Below are 24,127 nucleotides of genomic sequence, written 5' to 3' on the forward strand. Positions count from 1 at the left end.
TATAGCGTGCCCCAATTGGTTGATACATGTACGGTCAATGACAGTAGTCTGCAGGCATGCAACTTTTCCTTGAAACAGCTGATTTCCTCTTTTTGTACTTCACATGTGTGCCATTGAAAATAGAAAAACACGGTACAAAGTCTTGGAAAAATTTGAATTTCCTCTTTTTTGTACGACTTACAGTTGCATGCCTGACTCTGAAACTGTACAGTTTAACATTTCACCTTTAGGTTAATCATTAAAACAACCAACAAATTAACAAATCTACAAAGTCCTTCTTTTAACACCCTTTACATGTCAAGGCAAGTTAAAGCCACCGACTTGGCTTGGAAGTACTGCATGTCCACCATGTCTACGTGATTCACCCATCCAACTTCCTCTGCCTCACGACCCGAGGACATGATTCAGTCGGCCGTTTAGTGGCTAGGGAAAGGATCTCAACTGAAAATAGAAATCCCTTGTTTTTATTTTTAACTTCTATTATTCATCAGTTTCAGACTTTGCCTTCTTGAAACTTTCTCCCAGATATTTCACAAGAAATTTTCCTGGATCCTTCATAATAACTGTTATTAACAATTTTTAATTTATTCTGTTTGTAGAATTTCAAGTTGTGATATCTGATGTAGAATCTGCAATCACTCATGAAAATTGAGTTATGGAGACAACAATCTTAATTATTTAATCAACTTACAAATTGAGGGGAAGAAACAATGTCCAAAGTACAAGAAATTGTTATTGTATTTCGCTGTATTCTTGTGGGAGCCAAGTCGAATTGACCGATGAATTCCAAAGATAATGGAATGTTGTTTCTGATTTTTGTTTTTCTGTCACTCCAGCTCCCAAGAAGACCCTGTTCCACTTCACGGTGAAGTTTTACCTCGCTGATCCAGGCCAGCTGCATGATGAATTCACCAAGTGAGTCAGAAATGCCCCAATTTAATAGCCGAGTATTGAAAACCAGATGTCTTAACAACACAAGACTCCACGGAGGCCCTAAGCCTTGCAGATTCTGTTGCTCAGAATACAGCATTCTGATCTGATACACCGTGCCCTCTGGAGACATGCACACAATAGGGAATAAAAGATTGTATACGTCGCCACAGGGCAATTTCTATAGATGAATACGTTTTACAAGGTTATCACAAAATAGATATATGGACTTTACTCAAAAACTAGGAATTTCCAAGGCATGTTCATCTGTCGCAAATGGTATAGTTTTAGAAAAGGGATGTTAAGTCAGCCAAGGAAATTAATTCTGGTTATAAAAATAAGAGCATTTTGAAACTGTACTTTCAAACTCGAAAACTTTAGTACATGAGAACAAAGAAATGTCTCCACAAGGATACAAATTTCAGTATGAACGCACTTGTTTGTGTTAGCAGGAGCACCGTTCATTTGAGATTGTATACTTCTTCTGGGTTGCCTGGTAGGAATTTTTATCTGTACATTTTCATGTAGTACTTGGAGAAAAATACTGTTACACTTGTTATTCTGCTCAGATACCTTTACGCCCTACAAATCAAGAAGGATCTTTCCAACGGGAGACTTCCCTGCTCGGAGAACACAGCGGCCCTCATGGCATCCTACATGTTACAAGGTAATCTCAACTCCCAATTCCCCCCCCCCCCCCCCCCCCCGAAACAAAATACATCTGTGGCAGAATTTTGATTTAATTTAGACCAATATTTACAATGTATTTACAAAAATTGCATTTGTGTGATCATTATGAGGTATTTTTTGGTGACACTTAATCTCTTCTTGGAAGAAGTGTGGTTCTGAAAAGAACCGGTTGGTTGAGTGTAGAACTCGACTATTTGTTTTGGTCGTAATTTTTCTGTTGCAGTTTTTTTTTGACAAGTCAGTTTGTGATTTTTGGCGAGCCATTCAGTTTTAGTTGTTGCAGCGAAAAAATAAGGAAAGTTGACTTTAAAACAAAAAGTGCTCAATCAAAAAATTGATTGCATAAGTAACTGATCATAAACTGCTTGAAACAAAACTAAAAATGTCGGAAGTTGTCAACTAGTTATGACAAAAAGATGAGTTTTGTTGAGTTTCTTAGGCTGCTTAATTGAATTAATTTTTTAAAATGCTAAAGGTCACGTTGTCAATCTGAGGAAGTTTTTTGTTTTTATTTCCTTCAGCTGAGGTTGGTGATTACAGCACCCCAGAGCACGACGACGGACGTTACATCACTGCCTTTAGGTTTGTTCCTAGTCAGACCCGCGCCATGGAGAGCAAGATCCAGGAATATCACAAGAACCATGTGTAAGGGAAAATGAAACTGAATATTTTTCGTTGTTATGTTGATTTTGTAATTGCACATGTAAGTATTGCATTTGATTCGAATAATATTTATAGAAAAAACTACATTTGTGCAATAATATTGACATGTCATCTTTGAATACGGATACGTACATGTACTTAATATTCCATATCCGTATTAATCCTTAGTCCCTGCCTGACACTCCTTAAACCGCCCCAAACCACCAAGCACTTTATGATTTCATATCATTTATCAAGAGGTAAACACAATACAATATCATCTCTGTACTTATGGGTTAAAAATCTTATTGTATGTTATTCTGGGGAACGTCAATTGTTATCTTTCTAGAGGTCAGACGCCAGCGGACGCAGACTTCAACCTCCTGGACGTTGCGCGACGTCTGGAGATGTACGGCGTGCAGCTCCACGCGGCTCGCGATTACGAGAACGTTCAGCTGCAACTCGCTGTCTCTCATCAGGGCGTGCTGGTCTTCCATAACAACAGTCGCATCAACACCTTCTCCTGGGCCAAGATCCGTAAACTCAGCTTCAAACGCAAACGTTTCCTCGTCAAGCTCCATCCGGAGGGATTCGTAAGTGTGAGGACAAAACTTTGCTTGTTTTGGTTTACTGTCTTAGTCTTAGTCTTTATTTATCTGTTGGTGTTTACGAAAGTATCTTAAAGTACTTTTTAAGTATTTTGGTCAAAAGTTTGAAATGTCGGGGTTCCATTCAAACGACTTTATAAAACAATTAGAGAAAGCACATTCTGGCAGAAATAGTCTACCGGAATCTTAAGACCAACATTTTTGTACTGTTTCATTTGTTCCATTTGTGGTATCTCTGTGAAGGTCTTTGTTTGCGTTAGTTGTTCATTGTGCGACATTGTATTAAGCGTCCAACAATTTGTAGCGAAAATTTTACTGAAGGATGTCTTTTTTTTTCAATTCAAATTCACCAACAACAAGGCCAAAGGCAGTCAAAGAGAAAATAAGGAACCTCTTCACGCTACACTTGATAAATGACGAGAGGTGACAAAGCAGGATTTTGGCACGGAGTAGGTGAGATCCTCGGTATGAACTCAGACATTTTGTTTTATCAAGTTCGCCCATCAACCACCTTTGTTCCCCTTCTCACCTCCTAGGGTTACCCTCGTAGCACCGTGGAGTTCCTGATGACGTCGCGTAACGAGTGCAAGCGTTTCTGGAAGTGCTGCGTGGAGCACCACACGTTCTTCCGTCTGATGCAGCCGAGACACGGTCGTCGGCCCAGACGCAGACTGATGAGCAGGGGGTCAACATTCCGCTACAGGTGAGGAAAAAGTGGCCAGGAATGGACTCCGTGAACCAACAGTAGATGGCCACTTTGGAGAGCTGCAGTTAGGGGGGGGGGGGGGGGAACAGACGGGACACTCCACATGTGCGTACTGGTTTGCGCATGTGCGGCGTTAAGTGCGCGCTATCTTGAGCGTGCACAAAACCTGTGGCGTCCTTGCGTGAGCGTCAGGCAGGGACGACAAAGCTGTCGAATGTCTCTCGCAGTGGTCTCCCCCAACTCTCCCTTTGTATCCGTTGACTGTGCATGGAATCCACTCACCGTGTTTTTTTTTAGTGACTGATGCGGGAACAAAGTCATTTCCTCGTTACACCATAAACAGTAGAAATGTCTGTTAATAGCAGCAAATTACTAACTCGGCATAAATCTATAAAATAAAAAATATTTGTGAAAATTAAAATTTTGAATCTCTTTGTGCACCTGTTTTATTTGTTATTGCAGTGGAAGAACACAGAAGCAGGTGGTTGAAGATGCCAGGGTCACCTACATCCAGAGACCAGGATTTGCGTGAGTTCTAGTCAAAATTTAACCAAAGTTAAACATGCAAAATTTAACCAAAGATAGAGAACAGCTTTGCTTTTCCAGCCAGTATCATATGTCTACTAAAAAAATGATAAACACACATTTTACACTTGTTTTCCACCTATTATTGATTTTCAAATCGCTTGCCCTAGCCTGTATTGTGTTCCCACACAGGTGTCGTACAGCTGTTTCACACTTGTTTTACGCCTGTCTTTGAATTTTGAATCTCCAGCCCAAGCCTGGCTCGTGTCTCCACCCGGAGCCTGGGTGCACCGCGTACCACCACCCCACTCACCATCAACCTGACAGAGAGCATTGTACCCGATCACCATAGTGCCCCCGACCTGACCTACGGTGAGGGCTATCCTAACGGGCAGGGTGAGCCAGCCGTGGCCAGTCCACCATCTATCTCACCAACCACGCCCTCTTCCACACCGGTCACACCCATCCATGATAGCTCTAGGATAGCTATCCACAAGGTAAGAGACCTACGGGACCAATCTTATCATTTGAAGATTTAGCGAGAAGGGTGGATGCACACCTGTTTTACGCCTGTCTCACAACGTAAAGTTGGACAGGCTTTGAGATGATCTGAGATCTAAATGGGATTCCTTGTTCTGTTTTAGGGCCAGTCAAGCTCCAGCATAACCTACGAGTACACAGTCAATGAAGACAGCCCACAAATGCAAGCCAAGCCAGAAGTAAACGGGGAGCGGGAAGCTCTCCGTAACCTGTCGACGGGATCTGCTCCGACAGAAGCCGAAGCCAACGAAGAGCCCGAGCTGCAGCTGGAACCTGAAAGGGAACTCCAGTCGCCCGTCGTCAACGGAGAACACAACGGGCATGAGGGTTTGAGTACGAATTATTCCACTGACACTTCCGATATTAGCATCCCAAGCGGCAGCCTGCATATCGATATCGATTATGAGATGAGACGGCAGGTCATCTTAGACCTGCCGGATGAGATTGAGAGATTAGAAGACCCCTTTGTAGACGAAGAGGGTCCTAAGAGAGAGAGACGTGAGAGTGGGAGCTCGAGCTCTTCGTCTGGTTCTCACAGCCTTGAGGACGGGGACGGGCTGGAGTATGAAGATGAGATTCAAACAGAAGAGGGGTTTGACTTGGAGATTCTTGAGGGGATCGGGGGGCCTTCTGTCAGTGAATTTGAAGATGATGCAGTGGGGAAGAGGTTGGGTCTTCTGGAGATCGGGAAGAAATTTGACATGAGGGAAACCAAGGCTAAGTTTGAAGTCCTGGAGAGCTTGCACATGCCTGTGACAAGCGATCCAGAAAATGAGTCCCCGACTAAGAGTGTGGAAGCTGAGATGGGGTCGGTGGGAAGTGGGACAAGCGGGGAGCTCTTGGGGTCCATGCAGGCTGCCGCTTCCAACGGAAGCACGTCTAGCGACGATTTGAATTTTATTCGGACAGACCGTGCTTCCACTGAAATCCGGCTGAGCAGCACTATTGACGAGGTGCTGAAGATAGCCGCGGAGTTGGCCAGTCCGACTGACGAGGCCTACACTCCGAGTTTCGAATCCCGAAGCCTGGACTCTTTCTTGAATGAGGAAGGATCTGAGATGGGCCAGAAGGGGTTTGATATCACCCCGGAGGAGGACCGCTCCAGCCCGAAAGATTACTCCTCCTTCATGAAAGAGAGACAGTTGGTCTTTGACGATAGTAGTGATGATAGTGAAGATAGTAGTTTAGGAGCGACGTTAGGTGAGACGAACAAAAATTTGACTCATCTCGAAGAGAACCTTGACGAGACCTCAGCCAATCTGCGACTACTTGAAGAAAGCCTGGCAGAGACGCGCAAGAGCCTCAAAGAAATGGAGCATGACGTGCTGTCAGATACCTCAACCGAAAGTCCTGTTTTCTTTCCGATTGATTCTGAACAGCAGAATGAAATAAAGCTGACCCCTGAAACTCCCTCTCAAGAATTTTCCGTTTTCTCGGCTCCGTGTGACTCCCTCTCTGAGGATATCATCAATGCTAATACTCAAGGTCCTATACCAGAGGCCAAGATCTCTCCTAGAATCGATAACGCAACAAATCAAGCACCTTTTGACGAAGCCGATCTTGCCCGAGCCTTAACTCCATCTGCTTTGGGGTCTCGTAATTTAAAGCGCATCCATGACTCACCCCCTCCCCCAACTCCACCCCCCACTCCCAAAGTCTCGGTAGTCGAACCCCCAACGCACATTCCAAAAATCTCAACAGTAGAGCTTCATAAGATCACAAGTTTTGATGACATGATGCCCCCACCTCCACCCCGATCCCCTGCTAGTCCTCCAAAGACTGGCAGAGTTAGAAACATTGCCCACATGCTTCCTGACCTACCTCCACCCCCTCCTTTGCCTCTTTCCCCTCTCCCTGATTCGCCCCCACCCTGTCCGTCACCGCTTTCCCCACCCCATGCGTCGATCATGAGGCACACATTTAGCTATGACATCCAGCGTCCACCCCCTCCAGCCCCCGTCGTCAAAGCCTCCCCTCCACCCCGTCCCCCAAAACCCAAACCAATCAAGGTGGACCCAAGGAAGTTTGAGGGGGCGGAGAAATCCCCCGTACCCCCAACCCCGCCCCCGCGGATGGAATCCAAAGCGCCTCAAATAAAATCGCAATTTGATTTCATACAGAGATCAGGGGTCACAAGAGGTCAAAGTTCAAACGGTCATGCCCATGTCAGTATGCAACAAGCCGAAACCTCGGTTGTTACCAAAAAGGAAGCGGGAGTCCAAATGTCTGGTTATTCCGAAGTTCACAGAACGGTAGTCACTGAGTCAAGAACCGTGAAGACTTTTAGTGCAACAGGACAGGTCGCTCCAAAAAATCAAAGAAGCACCTTAGAGTGTATGTTAGACAGTCAAGCAGTGAGCTCAATCGAGAGACCCCCGCCCCCTATCGTAGCTTCCAAACCCTACAAGAAACCCGGTCATGTGTCAAAAACGGTCGACACGATCGTCATATCACCTGAGAGTAATGAAATGCGATTGACCCGACCTGGCACATTCGTCACGGAATTGAAGATGATAGTGCGGCCGGGAAAAATCCGTGTTTCTGATTCTAGCAGCAGTCGAGATAGCTCAAACAATCAGGCAAAGTCAAGCCATCAAGAGAGCATTGATGATCCCAACAGTTCTGAAATTCAGAAAACAATTAGCAGTCAGGAAAGCTCTAGCAATTGGGACAAGTCGAGCGATTGCGAGAGCTCCAGCAAGCGCGAGAGCGCGGCGAGCACAGAGAGCGTAGACTCTGCCAGGCAAGAATTCACGGACCGCAGTTTGGACGACTTACTGAACAGTCCCGACATAGTCGGGTACCCGACTCCCGACGACGATGACAGTACTAGGGGTTTAAGCGAGGAGCAATACCTCCTCCAGGGAGATCTGCGTTATTCAGAAACTTCCTCCACCGCCTCGGAGAGCTCTGACGACAGTTGCGTCTACCACTATGAGGTAGCCGACGCCCAGATGACGAAAGTCAAGGGCGCGGCACCACTGGCCGTGGAGGATGGATCTGGCTCCACGAGCGACAATGATGACAGCAACAGCAGCACTTCCTCTGAACAGAATGGTTTGCTTAATAGGCATGCGATCGGGAATGGGGGGATTGTCTTTACAAACACCATATCCGAGGGCCCGGGGTTGTTCTCGGACCTCCAGGACATGGCCTCCCCCTTATCGGCCCTCTCTGGGGAAACGGCGGCCAGTTCCGAAGATTTTGATTGACCGACCCTCCATAATTACTTTTATTTGTCAAGGTGTGTTTATGAAGGGGAAAAAATTGTTGGTATCCATGATGTCATCTTGTGTGTTTGATCTAGGGGAAATATTCTGAATTAAAATGTATTTTTAATTCCATCGTAACATATGCAAATAATTCATTTATTTTAAGTTGATGATATGAAGAAAATATTGAAAACTACAATGCCTGGCAGATCAGAAATTCACGTGTCACACCAAATATAATCTCAGAATTTCCAGACCCAAGTTTTAACTTAAACCAGCAAGAACAAAAATATTTTGTACTGAGCGCCAAAACACAATTAGCTAGGTACTATAGACTTTTTATTAAAAAAAAACTTTCCTCTAGCTGTAGAAATCTTTGATTGATCTAACTTACATTAGTCGCTGCTTCAAACTGCTAAGATTGTTCTTAATTTCAACCTGAAGTTCAAGCAAAATCCTGCTACTATTTTGTTTTCATATTAACAAGTTTGGATTTCATTACTATTTTAAGCAGCAAAACTTTCTTTTTGTTGGCAATAGATATAAGAGGAATTTAAAATCCAATCCAACTTTTTGCCACTGCCTAAAATTTAAAGCCAAAATAAGACACAGACCAAAGTTGTACACAAAATCAGGTTTTTATATGAAGGAATTTTTTTTTTTTTAATCAATACTAACAAGGAATCATACATACATGTAGGTATCGGATTTGTACATTGTCCTATTTGGTTAAATTCCACACTTTCCACTTAATTTTTTTAATATTTGACCATTTATGTCTTTTTTCCTCTGTTTTCTGTTTTTGTTGTTACGTCAATTTTTAACGGACCACATCATCATGTATTTCTTTTTAGATTCAAACTTTTAAATCTGGCACTTAAGCATTTAAGACACATTTTTTTTAAGCAAACACTATTTAAATGCTTCAGAAAAAACTTTGCACTTTTCCACAAATTTTCCAATAATTTTAATTGATTAACACACTTTAAAAATATTAATATATTACAACGCGCACATTTTAAAAATTATATAATGGACAAACACTGCACTGAAATATTTTAGCCTTTGATAAAACTACTTCAACGGAAAAATATGTGTAAGAAAAACATTCAATTTATTCATAACTGTAACCTGAAAAAATTGAACTAATTTTTTTGTAAAAATGATCTACAGTACTTCCAATGGTTGTCTTTTCCTGATGTTTTGTAGTTTTAGGTCCCTGCATTTACTAACTTCTTTAGTTGAAAATCCTTAGCTTATCCTGACCATAACAATAATAAGAATATCTCTTAGGTTCCTACATCATTGTTGAACAACAGAACCAGTTTGTGGAATCATTTAATAAATTCATTTCCACCAGAATTTATTTTAATAACCCATGCATGGTTATGTAATCAGGAAAGTTATGTTATCCGAAATTGGAAAAAAAAATTGAAACCCACCATTTTGTGTTTGGTAAAAACTAATTTAATTTCAGACCACTTAGAAATTAAATCCAATCATGGAATTGACAGCACCTTTATATTTGCATTTTGGAGGGACCATCTCAACCTGCCTGAAATTTCCATTTTTCAAAAAAAAGAAACACTAATTTCGCATTGTCTTGCATTGTGAATCTCAAATATGCATATGGGGGGGGGGGGGGGGGGGGGTAGGACAGATTTATGATAACATTCCTCTCGTTCAGTCCTTTTCAGGGGAAAACAGAGAAACGTTCCAAGCAAATTCAGTTGAAATTCAAAAATGTACAGAGCACCAATCTATAAATCATATACAATTTTGGCTTGCCACGTGTTTCACTTGTTCACCGAGCAATTAGTTTATTTTTCATTATGATTATTATTTTTTAACACAATTGTACCATTGTTGCCATAGGTAAACTGTGCACACCTGTTCGTCCTGGCATTGTTCCAAAAGTGATTATTGTTTTTACAGATATTTTTCTGTGCAATCACCCTACCAGTAGTTTTTGGTTGAAGTTTAATGTCTGCATAGCCATAGATGCACATTTGCATACATGTATGTCTTTGGCATTTGTAATTGTAGACACGGCTATGTTTAGATATATTTCTGTGTAGATATCAGGCTGTAGTTTTGAAATTATTTGCCAATTTAATAATCTCTTCCTTGAAGAAGCATCTCTAGCTGTTGTCATTTTATCAATAGCACTGTTGAAAAATCTCAGGAACTTCCACCTGACATTCAAAATAATCTCGTTGGTTAAGATTCACTCCTTTAGTTTGCAATGTATAAAGTAGATCGGGCCGCTTGTCCCCTTTCAAGTACTACTCTGGCTCCCTATCCCACACTTACAACCAACCTAACACAGCCTCTTCACATTTTCCTTTCCTGTTTTTCTCCCTCAACAATTGCTTGAAACCTCCCTGTAACACCCTTGTTCCTCCTGATTACACCCTTGTTCCTCCCTGACACACCCTTGTTCCTCCCTGACACACCCTTGCCCCTCTCTCTCGTCCCAATCTTGATTCTATCCTTTGCTTACTTTACCTACTCCAAACAACAGTCTCTAGCCCTAATACCCCCCTACCCCAACCCTATTCCTTATCCAGCATATCCCCCCAACTTCACCTCTATCCTTCAGCAGTTGCCCCCTGTCTCTAACCTCTGTCTAACCTATCGCTTAGCCCCACGTACATGTACCGGTACCCCCACCTAGCCTTGTCAACCTATCTCCAGCTACCCCACGCCCCTGTCTATGGCCCTCAGCCCAATCCCATCCCTGCCTGGACCTTTGCTCGTACCACCGTCCTATCCAAACCCACTGATGATGGCTAATCTCTGTCACAAAATCTTGTGGAGGAAACCCGGAGCATTGTGGGAAGCACACATGTTGAGTATACATCCTGAGTCACTGGTTAAACAAAAGAAACCTAGAGCTCCGCCCCCAAGACACTTTGACCAATCACAACAGTGATTAATGTGTAACAGGTGCACACAAAGGTCTGACATACATGCATGTGCGTATGACTTGCCGGCTGGAACATGCAGTGCGACATTGACGAGGCACATGTGTTGTTGCCCATGTGCAAAGTAGGAGGGGCTTAATACATCAGTTTATTACCCAATGAGAGCTCAATAAATAAGCTGCCACCAGCGCCATTGGACAGGGTGGTGGGTACAAGCAAAACCCCGCCCCTCCCTCCACAACCCCGCCCCCAGTCCTAATCAGCCCCAACACTGTACAACTCTAGTCTTCTGAATTAACAAACACCGGTGTTTATTTTTTTGTTATATTCCATGCTTTTTATCGATTCTCGTGGCATGCCTATTAAGCACCATTCATCAGTCGTGTGTCTGTTCTGTCCTTTTTGAAAAGGGAGTTTATGTATGCAGTGTATTCAAATGTATTCACCTAGTAAATGTATTCATATATTTAAATGTATTCATCAGTTAATTTCATTTGAATATTTGTAATTCCTTATGAGGGAAATTCTCTAGATTCGGGTCTTTATCGAATGGGATTCTGGTAGAGGGTGGTGAAAAAAATGTTGACACCAAAGTCAACTTCCAAAAACAAAATCACATTTGAAACTTGAATTGATAGCTCAAGTTAATGCAATTTTATTCAATTGAGATGCCTTTTGTATTTAAAAGAAACTTGAATATGCTGCATACTTAGACTCCAAATAGGAGCCACAACCATTTGCCTGCCATGACAGGGAAAAAAAAAATTAAAATTGTTTTCACAAAATTTGTCGGGGCACTTTCTCAATCATATGCAGTTCGATCTAATGTTCTTCTTTTATTTGAGAAAGTACAGTTTTCATGTTGAAAGAAATCTGTCGTCTTCACAGCTAAAGGGGTTGGAGAAAGTTTTGACGAGACATAAATTTTAAGCTAATATTTTTTAAATTTTCGATTCAACTTGCCTAAAATGGTGTGACAATTACTAGAGTCAGATATTCAGTACTTTGGAGAAAAAAAAGAAAACGATATAAAGATCTGTAATGTACATGTACTTGCTTTAATGCGTTTCTTTATTCAGTACACTTTTGAAATGATACATATTATGAAATCTAATTTAATTTTACAGTAGTATTCTTTGAAACCGCCTGATGTATTTTTGAAAGCAAGAAAATAACCTTGATTCAGTACAAGTTGCCTACCACCTAAAATGATGTTTGAATATTGTAGTATATGCACGGAAATATTAGTGTTCTTTTGAAGATATTCAGAAGTATTATTCAAAGCACTTTTTTTAAATTACAGTAAGTGTGTTTCACATGTTTGCTAACAACTTGTGCTAACCCATCCTAACCAGTTTGAACCGGTACCCCTTTAACATTGCCTGTCTGTGATTGGTCCGTTGTAACATGCATTGACCAATAAGTACAAAGCATAGAGACAGTATGAATATCCATGAGTCAGTCAGACCATTTTCTATGGAGAAGGGGTTATTGTAAACAGGACTTCGGGGTAATTCTTACAAATTAGTGCAATTGAGCAAAAAACAATCAGACTTATTTAGAATTTAAACAATCCTTCATTTTTTACGCACCGTTACTTTAGCATTGAAAATTCAGTTGTTTTTTTTTGTATTTGATTTTTATTATGTTTGAATGTTCTCGGTAGCTATACGTATGTTTAAATGTGATCAACAACTCAAGTTTGCTAGTGCCATCAAAGAAACTTCTTTTTAAGATTTCAGAAATGATGCAAAAATATATGCATTTTTTGTTACAGTTAATCGTTAAGTACAAATACAGAGGATACATGTATGGAGTCTATAAGCAGAGATAATAATTCTACAAGTGCTTCAAAGTTACTTCTAGCTATTAATGGGGAACAAGAAGTTAAGGCTTTATTCAGGTAACTGAAAGCTTAATTGCACATTATAATTTTAAAGATTATTTAGGTTTTGTAAAAAAGTGTGCTACAAGTAGCTAGGGTAGTATTAGTCTCCGAAAATTGAGCATTTTTCCCACCTTAAAAGTAGCAATAGACAGATCGAGATGAAGATGTATATTCTGTTGATTCTTTCCTTTTTAGTTTTTTTTTATCAGTTTTAGAAGTCTTTCGTTTTGTTTCTTTCAGTGTAGTCATTTAGTCTTAAAGTGTTAATTTCTGTTATTGGAGCATTCTCTTTTTGGTTAAGCCTTTTGGATGTTAAGCATAACGGTGGTGATTTCTCTTATTTTTGTTGATTGTCTTCCACTTGTTTTTTCATGGGCTATCAGGAATTTTTGTTTTTTAGTTTTTTGTCTTTCATGTGAGTGTTGTTTCAAATCAATACAAGTTATGGAAACTGACAATTAGTACTTAAAATCAGAAATATTCCTCTTATATTCTTACTTATATTTACGGATTTTGGTGCTTTAGTTATTGAGGAATTTTGTTTCTTAGATTCTAAATCCGTTTTTGTCTTCAAGTGATAGTTCTTCAACGACTATGAAATGGTGGCTCCATTATCTTCCGTGGTGATTTTCAAGTTTTGAATGGTGCATCCGATGTTGAATTTTGTAATCTATATTTTTTAAGTCTATATTTTGGTTCAGTTTGAAACGTTTTGCAGTTGTCCTATGCTGTGGGTCAACTGCCTTCCATGGAAAACTTGCTGATGATTATTTTTTTAAAGTCGAGGGGTTTATGTTAAGAAAGTATGTTTCTTTTTTGTGGCTTATAATAGAATAGGTTCATGTCAGTTGGAAACCACTTAAAAATAAAGAATTTTAAACTTCACAATGAAATTCTGACTAAGAGGATTAAAGTGGCTAAATAAATTAATCAAGTTAAATTTCAAGTCTAGCTTAAAAAAGAAATGACCATGACCATGACGTTGAACATGAGCCTTGCTTCAAATTAGATTGGTTTTCCTTTGAAAATACCAGTGAAATTTCTATCACTCTAAATGACTTTGAAGCGTACCAAATTTAAAAAATTTAGTACAGAGAAAATATTTCTGTTTAAAATTTTAAGATTATAGTTGTTTTTAAACTTATCTGATACCTCATGGGCATTAACAAAATGTAGAAATCCCGGACATTTCCATTCAGTTTACCAACGACTCTCTCTAAATCCTAACTTAGAGTTTTGTTGCGTGCATAATTTTGAAAGACGGTGCAATCAGTTGGTGCATAATCAGCTTGTGCATAAATCAGAAAGAACAAGTGTATCAAATTGTCGATCTCACACAGCTTTTGATTTCTGTGCGAAAAGATTTTTCCAAAAAAGATGTACAATTTTTTTTTTTATAGAAATAAAGTTTGGAGTTTAAAGACCACTGATGATAAATAATTTCAGTACAATTCGCAGTCAGAAGCAGTACTGTAGTAGTTTCAAAAATACAATTTAAAACTCAAGTATTTAGTTCATGGAATGTTATCAAATGAAGTTAGACAGTGGTTGGATCAAGTTTGAGGTGCTGTGATAAAAGAAGCGAGAAACTAAATTACTTCAATTTTTTTTTAACTTGAGTTCATAAATTATGCAAACTTTAAATATGGTACTTGTGGTTTAAAAGTCTTAAAACGAAAATGAGCAAAACGAAGCAATTTTGATTGAGATACTAAAAATGGTGCCTTTGAGTCAATGTAAGGTTACACGCGGTAGCATTGATTCTGAACATGCAGTTGCTATAATCTAAAATGTATTCCCTCAAAAAGGCAGAGCGAATTGTTTTTGTATTCCGTAGGGTTAAATGACAAAATTTGTAACCAGCTGATAACTAGCTAATATTTACACAGTGTTGTGCTTCCCTTTCTTCAGGAATAAATAATCCTTTCCGGAAACATTTTAACACGGAAAATTTTCCACTTGTCAGGGACATTCCTCATGGCTTCCGGTACATGTGTAGTGGATTCCAAAGAATCAAACGGAAGTTCCCGTTTGGGTCTAAAACTTGTGGAGAAATCTCTGTGCATGGAAAATTTCCCATATGGAAAAGTTTCTACGAGTACGTTTTCCTGTATATTCCGCATGGAAATCAATTCTGTTAGGAAAAGTATTCCATAAAAGCTGTATCATTCCTGCAATAATCAAAATGTAAAAAAAAATAGAAAAAGCTTTTGAGTTGCACAAATTGTTGTTATTTTTTTCACTGTAAATCGTAATACACGTGTATAGCCGCAGTAAAACTGCATTTAGCTTGAAAAAGTAATTGCACTTTTTTTCTTTACAAATCAATGATTGTGTGTTTTTAAATCTGTAGTACCGTACTCTTTTCTTGGCCATTTTATGTACAAGTCTAAAATTAGTCATGCCAAAAAAAAAATCTTCATTGTTGAGATAAATTGTTGGAGAAATAAAAAGATGTACTTTAAATTGTGCTAAAAACAGATTTGCATTTGTTGGTGTGAGAAAAGACGGTTGAGTTGGCTGGGTTTGAAGAGTTGTGATTGTTAACGGTTGAAGTTTGATTGTTATTGATTTGATGTGCATCTGGAAAGCCAATAAAGTGGTCTCTTCGGTTAAATCGTGGTTATTTCCTTATAATTTCTTAAGTTTGTTCTTCATTCATGTAGTTTTTTTTATTTCGTATCGAAAAACCTCTGACAAATCTGCTTTGTCTCTTTGTACATCTCTCTGTACATTCGTATTGTAAGTAGTAAGGGCACACAAGATGACATGGATGCCAGTGAAAATGCCTTGTTAAAACTGGATTTAAAAAACAAAACAAGCGTAAACCAGATCAAACTGGTTACATCTGGATCAAACTGGTTACATCTGCATGTAGATCAAACCGGAGTTCACTCCCAGATGGTAAGGTTTTTATTGTCACTTGAATTCGGCTAATTATCCAAAAAGTTTCTGCTCTGCTATAAGCGGAGTTCATTGCATGCTGATGAGCTTGCAGCCGTATTCAATCTCAGTGGAGCTGCTTCAGACCAGTTCAGACTGGGTTAAACTGGTTTAGACCAGTTTGTTCCAGTTCAGGTGCTGCTGTGCTGTCATCGCCAGCCTGGAGGTGGGAACGTTTCTGTTATAACACAGTGATGAGGTACAAACCATTTTCACTTTTTGTTTTATTTCAAGAATGACACCAACTCATTGTGAAGTTTTCCTAATCAGAAAGAAACGATTTTCCCTGAAGGAATGCTCATTAGGGGCTTTTTGATCTCAAAGTCGTAATAAAGTTGAGGGTCATTTTAAGAAAAAGGGAAGTTTGGTACATACACGTATGAAATAAAAATGCTAACGAATCCGCCAATGGAGGATTTTTGAATGCCTTTGACCCCTCAGATTCATCCGACAAATGAATGATTCTAATGAGCCATGCAGAACAAAATCCCATGTTTTCCCAACTTTTATACTTGAAGTTTCATCTTGGACACTTTTCAATTTTCTGCTTTCTATCACATTTTGTGAATCAAAGTTTTTGAAGAATCCAAGTTTTGAATCTTTCTTTGAATTCATTTTTTTAAACATCTGTTCCCGTTCAGATTCCCCGATCCTGTCTCCTACCGGAACCAAAGCAGTTCCCGTCTACTTCTCCAACGAGGAACCAGCCCCTCCAATGCCAATGGACGAGGATTCGGGGGTTCGGAAAAAGGTAAAGCAGCGCCTGAATCACCTGACTACGGCTAGGTGCGCATAACACACGCACCAATGGAAGCCACTGGCTAGCGGCTGCAGCCACTTGCCATAGACTTATGTGTTATTGGCAGCCATAAATAATCCAGACACGGCCTAAGATGTCGATTTTACGTTGCCAGTTTTAAGCAAGTACATAAACCAGCCAAGGACATATTTATTCCCATTCCTAAATATCTTTCAGTCAAAAACTGAAACAAGTCAAAAATTCACAGATTTCCCAAAAGTTTACTTCATGTTTTGTGAAACACCTCTCTGGCAATGTCTATGGTATGTGCCTCGCGCGCACAGCGCTAAAAATCACATTATTTATGAATGGCCTTTATTGTTGAAAAGATTTCTTAAGAAAACCTTTACACCTGCCAGTGATAATTGACGGGTTTTTTTCTTTTATTTCTGCTTAGCGCCATCCACCTGACCGAGCTTACTTCATAGCCAAGGAGATTCTAACAACAGAACGCACATACCTCAAAGATCTTGAAGTCATTGTAGTCGTAAGTATTTTTTACTAGGAACTGGACCAATTCCATCAAAATCCATCAATCACTGTGCTTCCAGTACAAAACTGTACATGACATACATGTAATGGAATCCACCACTGACACACTGGTTGACATTAAGCACTTGCTAAACATGGCTTTTATCACAATAGAAGTACAGGAAGCTAGGCAAAATCAATCGGATACCCCTAGCACTGCTTCAGGTCATTAGGCCCAAGTCCATCAAACTCCATCAATATTTAGTCACGCCCGGCCTTCTGGATTTAGTCCCCCCAAATCCACCAAAATGGGGGTATGGATTTTGATGGAGTTGGGGTGGTTAGGGTTAATATGATTTTTCACAAGCCCTTGGGGGTTAGGGTTAATTGTACCAAATTGTTAATTCTATTTTTTTCGCCTTCTTTGTTTGTTGCTCAGTGGTTCCGCAAGTCAACGACCAATGAGACGTCCCTGCCCGACATCCTGGAAACTCTCTTCAACGGTCTGGATCCCATCTATGAGTTCCACTGCAAGTTCCTGAAGGAGATCGAAACCAGACTGACGTCATGGTAACCAAAGTCATACAATCCAAAAGAAAATGATCTGATATAATTGTGTTGTTCTGCAGGCCTAAATCGAGTGAAATCTTGACAAAGTGGATCAGTTTCAAATCCTACAACTCTTTAAAAAAGTTTTCAAAAAAAATTAGTGAAGAAATTTTGGAATCACAGATGGAAAATACTGTAACAAATGATTTGATCCCTGCAAAATGATTCAAAAACAAAACTCTTGAAAAGTTTGTCCTTAAACAGTCACAGACTGGTTCATCGTCAGGTTAGTTGTTTAACGATTGTGTAATGTTCATAGACTTTCTTTTGTAAAATTACTAAATGTGGAGATTTTTTACGTTTCTGTGTCGTTCACAGGGAGGGTCGTAACAACCCACAGCAAAAGGGAAGCTTCCAGAGAGTGGGGGATATCATGCTGAAGAACGTTCAGCATCTCAAGGTGAGAAAAAAAACCTCCTCTTGGCTGGCTCTTCCAAAGGTCAAGCAACAAGAAGAAAGTCTGATAGTTTGTGACAACGGTGGAAGTTGCTTTCGGCCGAAAAATAAAATATTGTGGTAAATTATCTTGCTCCAGGACACAGGCTACTGTGTTAAAACCTGCAATGCCTCAGACTGTACTGCCTCAGACTGACCATGAAACAATATTTCCAAGCGAAATTCACCAAAAGAATTTCTGTCAGATGAGAAGTTGGCGTGGTAACTATGAGACACAAGCTACTATGGAAATAAACCTGCAATTCCTCAGACTCTACCATCACACTCTGACGATGAAACAATATTTCCATTTGAATATTCGCCTTTAAATTTTTTTTCTGTCAGATGAGAAATTCTTGTGGTAAAGTATCTTGCTTTGGACACAAGCTACTGTATTAAAACCTGCAAGACCACAGACTCTACCCTATTTCCTTGATATTAAACACTAACACTGTACAATGTTTCCAACCTAATTTCGACTGTGAAACATTGACACTGCTTAATTTTCCCATTTCCACCTCTCATGGCTTCAGTTGTACCAGGGATACGTGGAGAAGCTCCAGAGCATCTTGCAGGAGTTGGAGACGGGCACTCGCAAGAACAAGAAGTTTGAGGCGTTCTACAAGGACTTTGAGCTGCAGAAGGTGTGCTATTTGCCCTTCAACACATTCCTGGTCAAGCCCATGCAGAGGCTGCTCCACTATCAACTCATCCTGGAACGTAAGTACTAAGCGTATTTGCTGCATTGCTTAGTAATAAGGTTACCAGCCAAACTACTATTGGATTGATATATCTTGTGACTGGTTCCCACATCATATTTTTCTTAATGTTGAAACTTGCTAAGCGTATTGTATATCTGCTGAGCAAAATTAACTTAATTGCCAAATTGTGATGCCATGTTAAATAGATTACAAACCAGTAATGATAACTTTTAAAGAAAGCTGAATCTGTTTTTTTAATTTGTAATTTTAAAAACTTTTGATTTTTGTTTTATTGTGCAGGTCTGATCAAGCACTACCCATCGGATCATCCAGACTACAAGGATTGTAAAGGTCAGAGGTCAACCCTTGTGAAGTCCGAAATTTTGGCATCTGAAAAATGTTTGCAGTTTAAATATTTCAGTTTGAGTTAAACTGCTTATTAAATTTGCTGTACCGAGACTAAACCCTTGACCCAGTCTTTACTTGTGCAGATGTCTTAACTCAATCATTAAGTATGCGCAACTGTTTTTTTCATTGCTCTTTCAGCTGCCGTATCTGAGGTCAATGAACTCACTGCCGTTGTGACCGACAACCTGAAGACCATCGAGAACTATCAGAAGTTAGCGGAGCTGCAGCGTGACCTGGTGGGGTTTGATAGCCTACTACTCCCAGGAAGGGTAGGTTGAAAGATCGCAGTGCAGTAAGACCTATCGGCCCCCCGCGATAGTAGCTTGCCCTAGACTAGTACAAAATTAGGAGCCATGTTTAGGTGGAACCACATTCACGCACCTGCCGCACACGTTCTTAAAGACGAGGCGCACGCACATTTTGATAACTTTAATGGTCGAATGAGCCCTGAGTGCGTGCACACTATCTGAGCGTGACTTAATCTCAGAAAATAGCTGTCTCGAATTACTCTATATAACTCAATAACAATGATACCGCAAAATGGGACTATTTCAGGCGAACTACATTGATGGAAAGCTTGATAGTTGGGCTACAAGATGCGAAATCTCGAAGTCTTGAGATCCAATAGGTTTGGAGAAAATGCCAGATGAATGACATGTTGTGACTGCTACATGTAGTTGAAAGATAAGCCGTGTCTGAGTGGATCAATTCCGGCTTGGGCTGTGGCTTGTAGCCATTGATACACTGCTTGTTTAGCCACAGCCTTATCCGTTTTTGAAGTCCAAGTCCGACACAAGTCTTCCAGTCCCAAGTCATGTAACAAACTATTCAAATGAATTGGCCTATCACGGCAGAACCACGTCAACACAGCTTGTGAAATATTGTCCATTTACATGAAATACAAATGGACGCGGAACGCGCAACATCTGAGACAAACAAAACTTTTAGTGTACAAAAACTCCAGGGGTTGTGTAAGGGGCGTGGCTAACTCGCAAACGGCGATAGGTCAATTGTGACAAAGGCTGCCTTTGTTGAGGTTTAATCCTTGTTGCCTCGCTTGTGATTTGAGTTGTGATATACTTGACTACACGATGCTAAATTCAGACATGAACTTAAGACGAAATGGATGATAAAATGTCTTCACCGATGGAACAAGTCTACAAACAAGAGAATGAATACTGCATATTTGTAGTAAACTTTCTTTTTTGTTCTGGACAATTTTTGACAAACGCCCTTTTGGCAAAACCAATTTTTGTTTTGTTCTATACATAATCATTGGCCTTGTAATAAATAATTGAAGAGATGAATTGGAATTTCAGACAGACAGACAACACCACAAACGGACAGACTTACCCACAGTACGACAAAGTTTACCAAGAAATTGAGTGTTTAAAAAAGTCATTACTCTTCTTATCATGTTTGAATTTTCTTCATCTCACTGATGCATTCTTAAGACTCTCAATCTTGAAACCTGCAGGAAACCTTTTGGTTTGAAACATCTTCTGCCCTCTGCTTTCTAATAACGAATCTTGACAGCTTTTCTAACCCAATACAGCAACATTTATTTCATTATTTGTTTCAATAAAAGATACAGTTTTCTTTCGCAAGCTGCTCTTTCAAGTAACACGCACTTCACAGCGTTCTCAAGTGATATCATGGCTATTGTATGATTTCATTTGTTTTAAAACCTGGTTTACTTTACTGACAAGGGCTCACTAAACCATCAATCCGCACTAACCTGGGTTAACTAACTGGTCATGGTTAAATTGTTTATCAGTATATTGCATATTATTTGTTAGTACAAATTCTTTTCAAAAGTTACTCTACAGCTTTTTGCAATGAAATCGGAGCTCATTTTAATAAGGACCTTTAAAACATTATTTGGAGGATACAACTTTTAGGAAGTTAATGGATATATGGTTCTACGAAGTTCCAGCAGTGCTTTCTCGATATTGCTTTCAATATACTCCGATCGTCATCGGAAAAATGCCTGAACTCTGCAAAGTGAATCAAAAATGTGACTTGTCATTGCAAAATGAGCTTAAAGTCGGACTTTTTAAGAATTGAGATATTGATACATCTGGATTCTGCAGAACAAAAGCTTTTCAATGGTATGTAACATTTGGGGTTGCCGAATTTAGTAAAGGAAATTTAGACCCCAATCTTACTTGAAGTGGTAAATTCGATTCTTGAGGAAATGGCTTTTAAAAAATCCTGCAGTTGAGTTACAGTGAATGAACAGGTAACTTGTAATAGACGGAATGAAATAGGTTTGAAAGACGTCTGACAGAACACAAAACATGGAGAAAGATAGCACAGGACTTGGAGATGAAGGTTGACCTGGAAACAAAAAATCGACCACCTCTTCAAATTTTGGCTTTGCCCAACTGTACTGCAAAATGGCAATTACTGACTTGAAGCTCATTTCATGGTAACACGTCACAAATTAACAATTTTATGACAAACTGAATAATAAAAAAAAATTGACTCCTGCGGGTCTAGTCAAAGTATTTTGGAGATGGTGTACTCACAATAGGCTTTGCTTTGAAATAACAGCGTGCTTTCCTTTGTTATATTTTTTTCTTTTTTTCAAATTGGCAGTGGACATGTCAAACCAAGATTCTTAATTTTGGCAGCAAATTTCAATTGACTAATGTGCTTCTATCTCCCTTGGTTTCTGTGGTGCAATTAATACAGATGTCAGAATTGATTTGGTTGATAAAACTAACAGATCTCATTCTCCTTAAATTTTGATAACCAAAATAAAAAAATAAATGAATGAATTGATAAATTGTTTTGTCTTCGATTACAGAGCAAGCCAGTTGCTTTGGTTCGTTCTCAGCAGGTAATTACAACACAATCTGGACGTGCAAGTTTCCCTGCAGAAATGTTCTCATGTTTTAAGATAAATGAAACCTATATGGCATGTAATTTAATACTCTTAAAAAGAAACTTGGCATTGTGTGTCACACTAAACTTAGAACTGAAAAGGAGTTGGTATATTGAAAAAATAATTCAAGTTTAATACTTTTTGTCTATAATATGTCCAAAGCTAAATATTTTTTTCACTCCAAATTGTTATGTTGATTAGGTTTATTGTTATGTTGATTAGGTTTGTCAAAGTACAGTAAACCTTTTAACGGTTGACCAAGAGGGTGCTATGTATTGCTTCTTCCACTGTATGTAGAGGGCGCTGTTTACCTTAGCAACAAGATTGCTGCCTCCATCTTTGATTTGACTCGGATACAGAGCCATATATGCAGCCAGTGTGTAAACATTCATAACCTCGCGTGTGGTCTGGTTAATTTAAATATTTGCATATGCATGGTGTGACTATTGGCCAACCAGACTATAAGAATGGAAGAAACATCCAATCAGATTTCTGCGGATTGATGAATTAGTGAGCCTTTGTCAAAATTATGGAATTATGACAAATATTCAAACCTTGAACTTTAGAAAGGTCGTGTAAGTTTAGTTTTTTCCCTATAAACAGTCACAATTAAGACCACTATTTTGTTTGTGGTTGAAAGTTGCTGTCAAGTATAGGTTCTGTATTTTCAAAAATTTCTACCATTTATTCAGTTGCCTTGTTTTGTAGAATTTTCTTTTTTTCTTCCTTGTTACATTCAGCCATGTTTATGTCCTTGTCCACACACATCAAACTGTCCATGCAGCAAGATTTTTCACATGAGCAGTAAAAAATGAAAAGGTTTCGCCATCCATTACCATCCAAAAGAAGATTATAGCAAACCTTTTCCAAAACGGAATTCATCCTCAAGTGATAACTTTCAGTTTCATACATTGTCTGGCAAGAATAAAGATAATTATCTCAATATTGCTTAAAATTCCATATTTTCAAGTAACCTTTGCAAAAAAAAAATTCCCCAGCATTTTATCCGCGAGGGGTGCCTTCACAAGCTATCCCGTAAGGGGTACCAGCAACGCATGTTCTTCCTCTTCTCGGATATCCTGGTCTACACCAGTAAGGGAGTCACCCCTACCAACCAGTTCAAGGTGCACGGCCAGATACCGCTCAAAGGCGTCGTGGTGAGTCCATATTGACCCCTTGCAAAAGGGCGCCCGCACTGAGGACAGATATCTTATTCTAATTCGCATTTCCTGCCAAAAATGTCACAGTCAGTCAATCCTTTCTTAATTTCTGATCCAAGTTCTCATTGGAAATTCCATTGGTTGAAAAAAAACAAATGCTAACCTGGGATATAAACCTTAAGCCTGCATTGGACTTTGTTTTGTAAAAAGTTACCACGAGTGATTAACATTCCATTGTGGTTATTCTACCCTGTGTCTGCATTTGGATTAATTTCAGCCCACGGAAAGCCATTCACTATGTAACACTAGGAGTTCCTCCGTGGCCAAGTTGGCCCTATAAAACTTACCGCGGCAGAGCGTTCAACTTACAATCCACGTTTGACATTTGACAATTTTGAAAGTTTACCGGCTGTCTGCGTTGGACTTTATAATGTGGTCGAGTTGACAACAGTCACCGTTAGTTTACCCAAATAAAGTCCAATGTGAACATGGTTTTTCATTACTTGCACAAATTTGGAAAGTTGACTGTTTTTGGAGTTGAACCTGCAACCTTTCAGTAACTGGTGCAAGCTTAGGGCACAAAAGTTGAGGGCACTGTATACTTACCAATAAAACTATTATCGCTAACAAAACATCAGTCGAGACACTGCCTGTTAAGGGCCTGATAGTTGTGTTGGTAGAGCACTGGTGCATCATTCTGAAGGTTGCAGGTTCGAGTCTGGCTCAGTAGAAGCAGGGCAGTGCAGTTTTTAGTGTTGTTTTCTTGACAGCTGGAGGATAGCGAGCATGATCGTTCAGTGGCCAACTGCTTCACCTTGTACGGGACCAACAAGACGGTGGTTATCGCTGCGAGCACGCCGGAAGAGAAGGAACGATGGATGGGGGTGAGAGTTACACAATAATTTCCAAGGAGCAAAATAAAATTCTACAGATCTGATTTCCCCTAATTCTTTGACAAGTAGATCTTTTTTTTTTCAAACGAAAAACAAACAAACTGGTTTTTCAAATTTTTTTTTTTTTTTTTTTTTCATTCATACATTATT

At 39.6% G+C, this 24,127-nt stretch overlaps 1 protein-coding gene across 8 annotated transcripts in view; it reads left to right on the forward strand.

Moving 5' to 3' along the window:
• LOC119724255 (FERM, ARHGEF and pleckstrin domain-containing protein 1-like) overlaps positions 1–24,127 on the forward strand; it is a 52,513-nt gene that overhangs the window by 22,384 nt on the left and 6,002 nt on the right. For 4 of the 8 annotated variants that reach the window (XM_038195220.1, XM_038195222.1, XM_038195223.1 and 1 more), the window contains exons 5-12: positions 837–915; positions 1,500–1,597; positions 2,142–2,265; positions 2,612–2,861; positions 3,407–3,573; positions 4,039–4,104; positions 4,352–4,598; positions 4,746–7,853. In XM_038195220.1, the coding sequence (XP_038051148.1) occupies positions 837–915; positions 1,500–1,597; positions 2,142–2,265; positions 2,612–2,861; positions 3,407–3,573; positions 4,039–4,104; positions 4,352–4,598; positions 4,746–7,853 (4,139 nt within the window). Of the gene's footprint in view, positions 1–836; positions 916–1,499; positions 1,598–2,141; positions 2,266–2,611; positions 2,862–3,406; positions 3,574–4,038; positions 4,105–4,351; positions 4,599–4,745; positions 12,939–16,252; positions 16,363–16,807; positions 16,898–17,320; positions 17,452–17,808; positions 17,891–18,458; positions 18,646–18,926; positions 18,978–19,172; positions 19,304–21,846; positions 21,880–22,922; positions 23,082–23,854; positions 23,969–24,127 lie in introns of those variants that run through there. The other 4 variants (XM_038195226.1, XM_038195227.1, XM_038195225.1 and 1 more) reach the window with 4 other exon arrangements.

Source organism: Patiria miniata, unplaced genomic scaffold (genome assembly GCF_015706575.1).
Source record: "Patiria miniata isolate m_02_andy unplaced genomic scaffold, ASM1570657v1 HiC_scaffold_18, whole genome shotgun sequence".
Lineage (NCBI taxonomy): Eukaryota > Metazoa > Echinodermata > Asteroidea > Valvatida > Asterinidae > Patiria > Patiria miniata.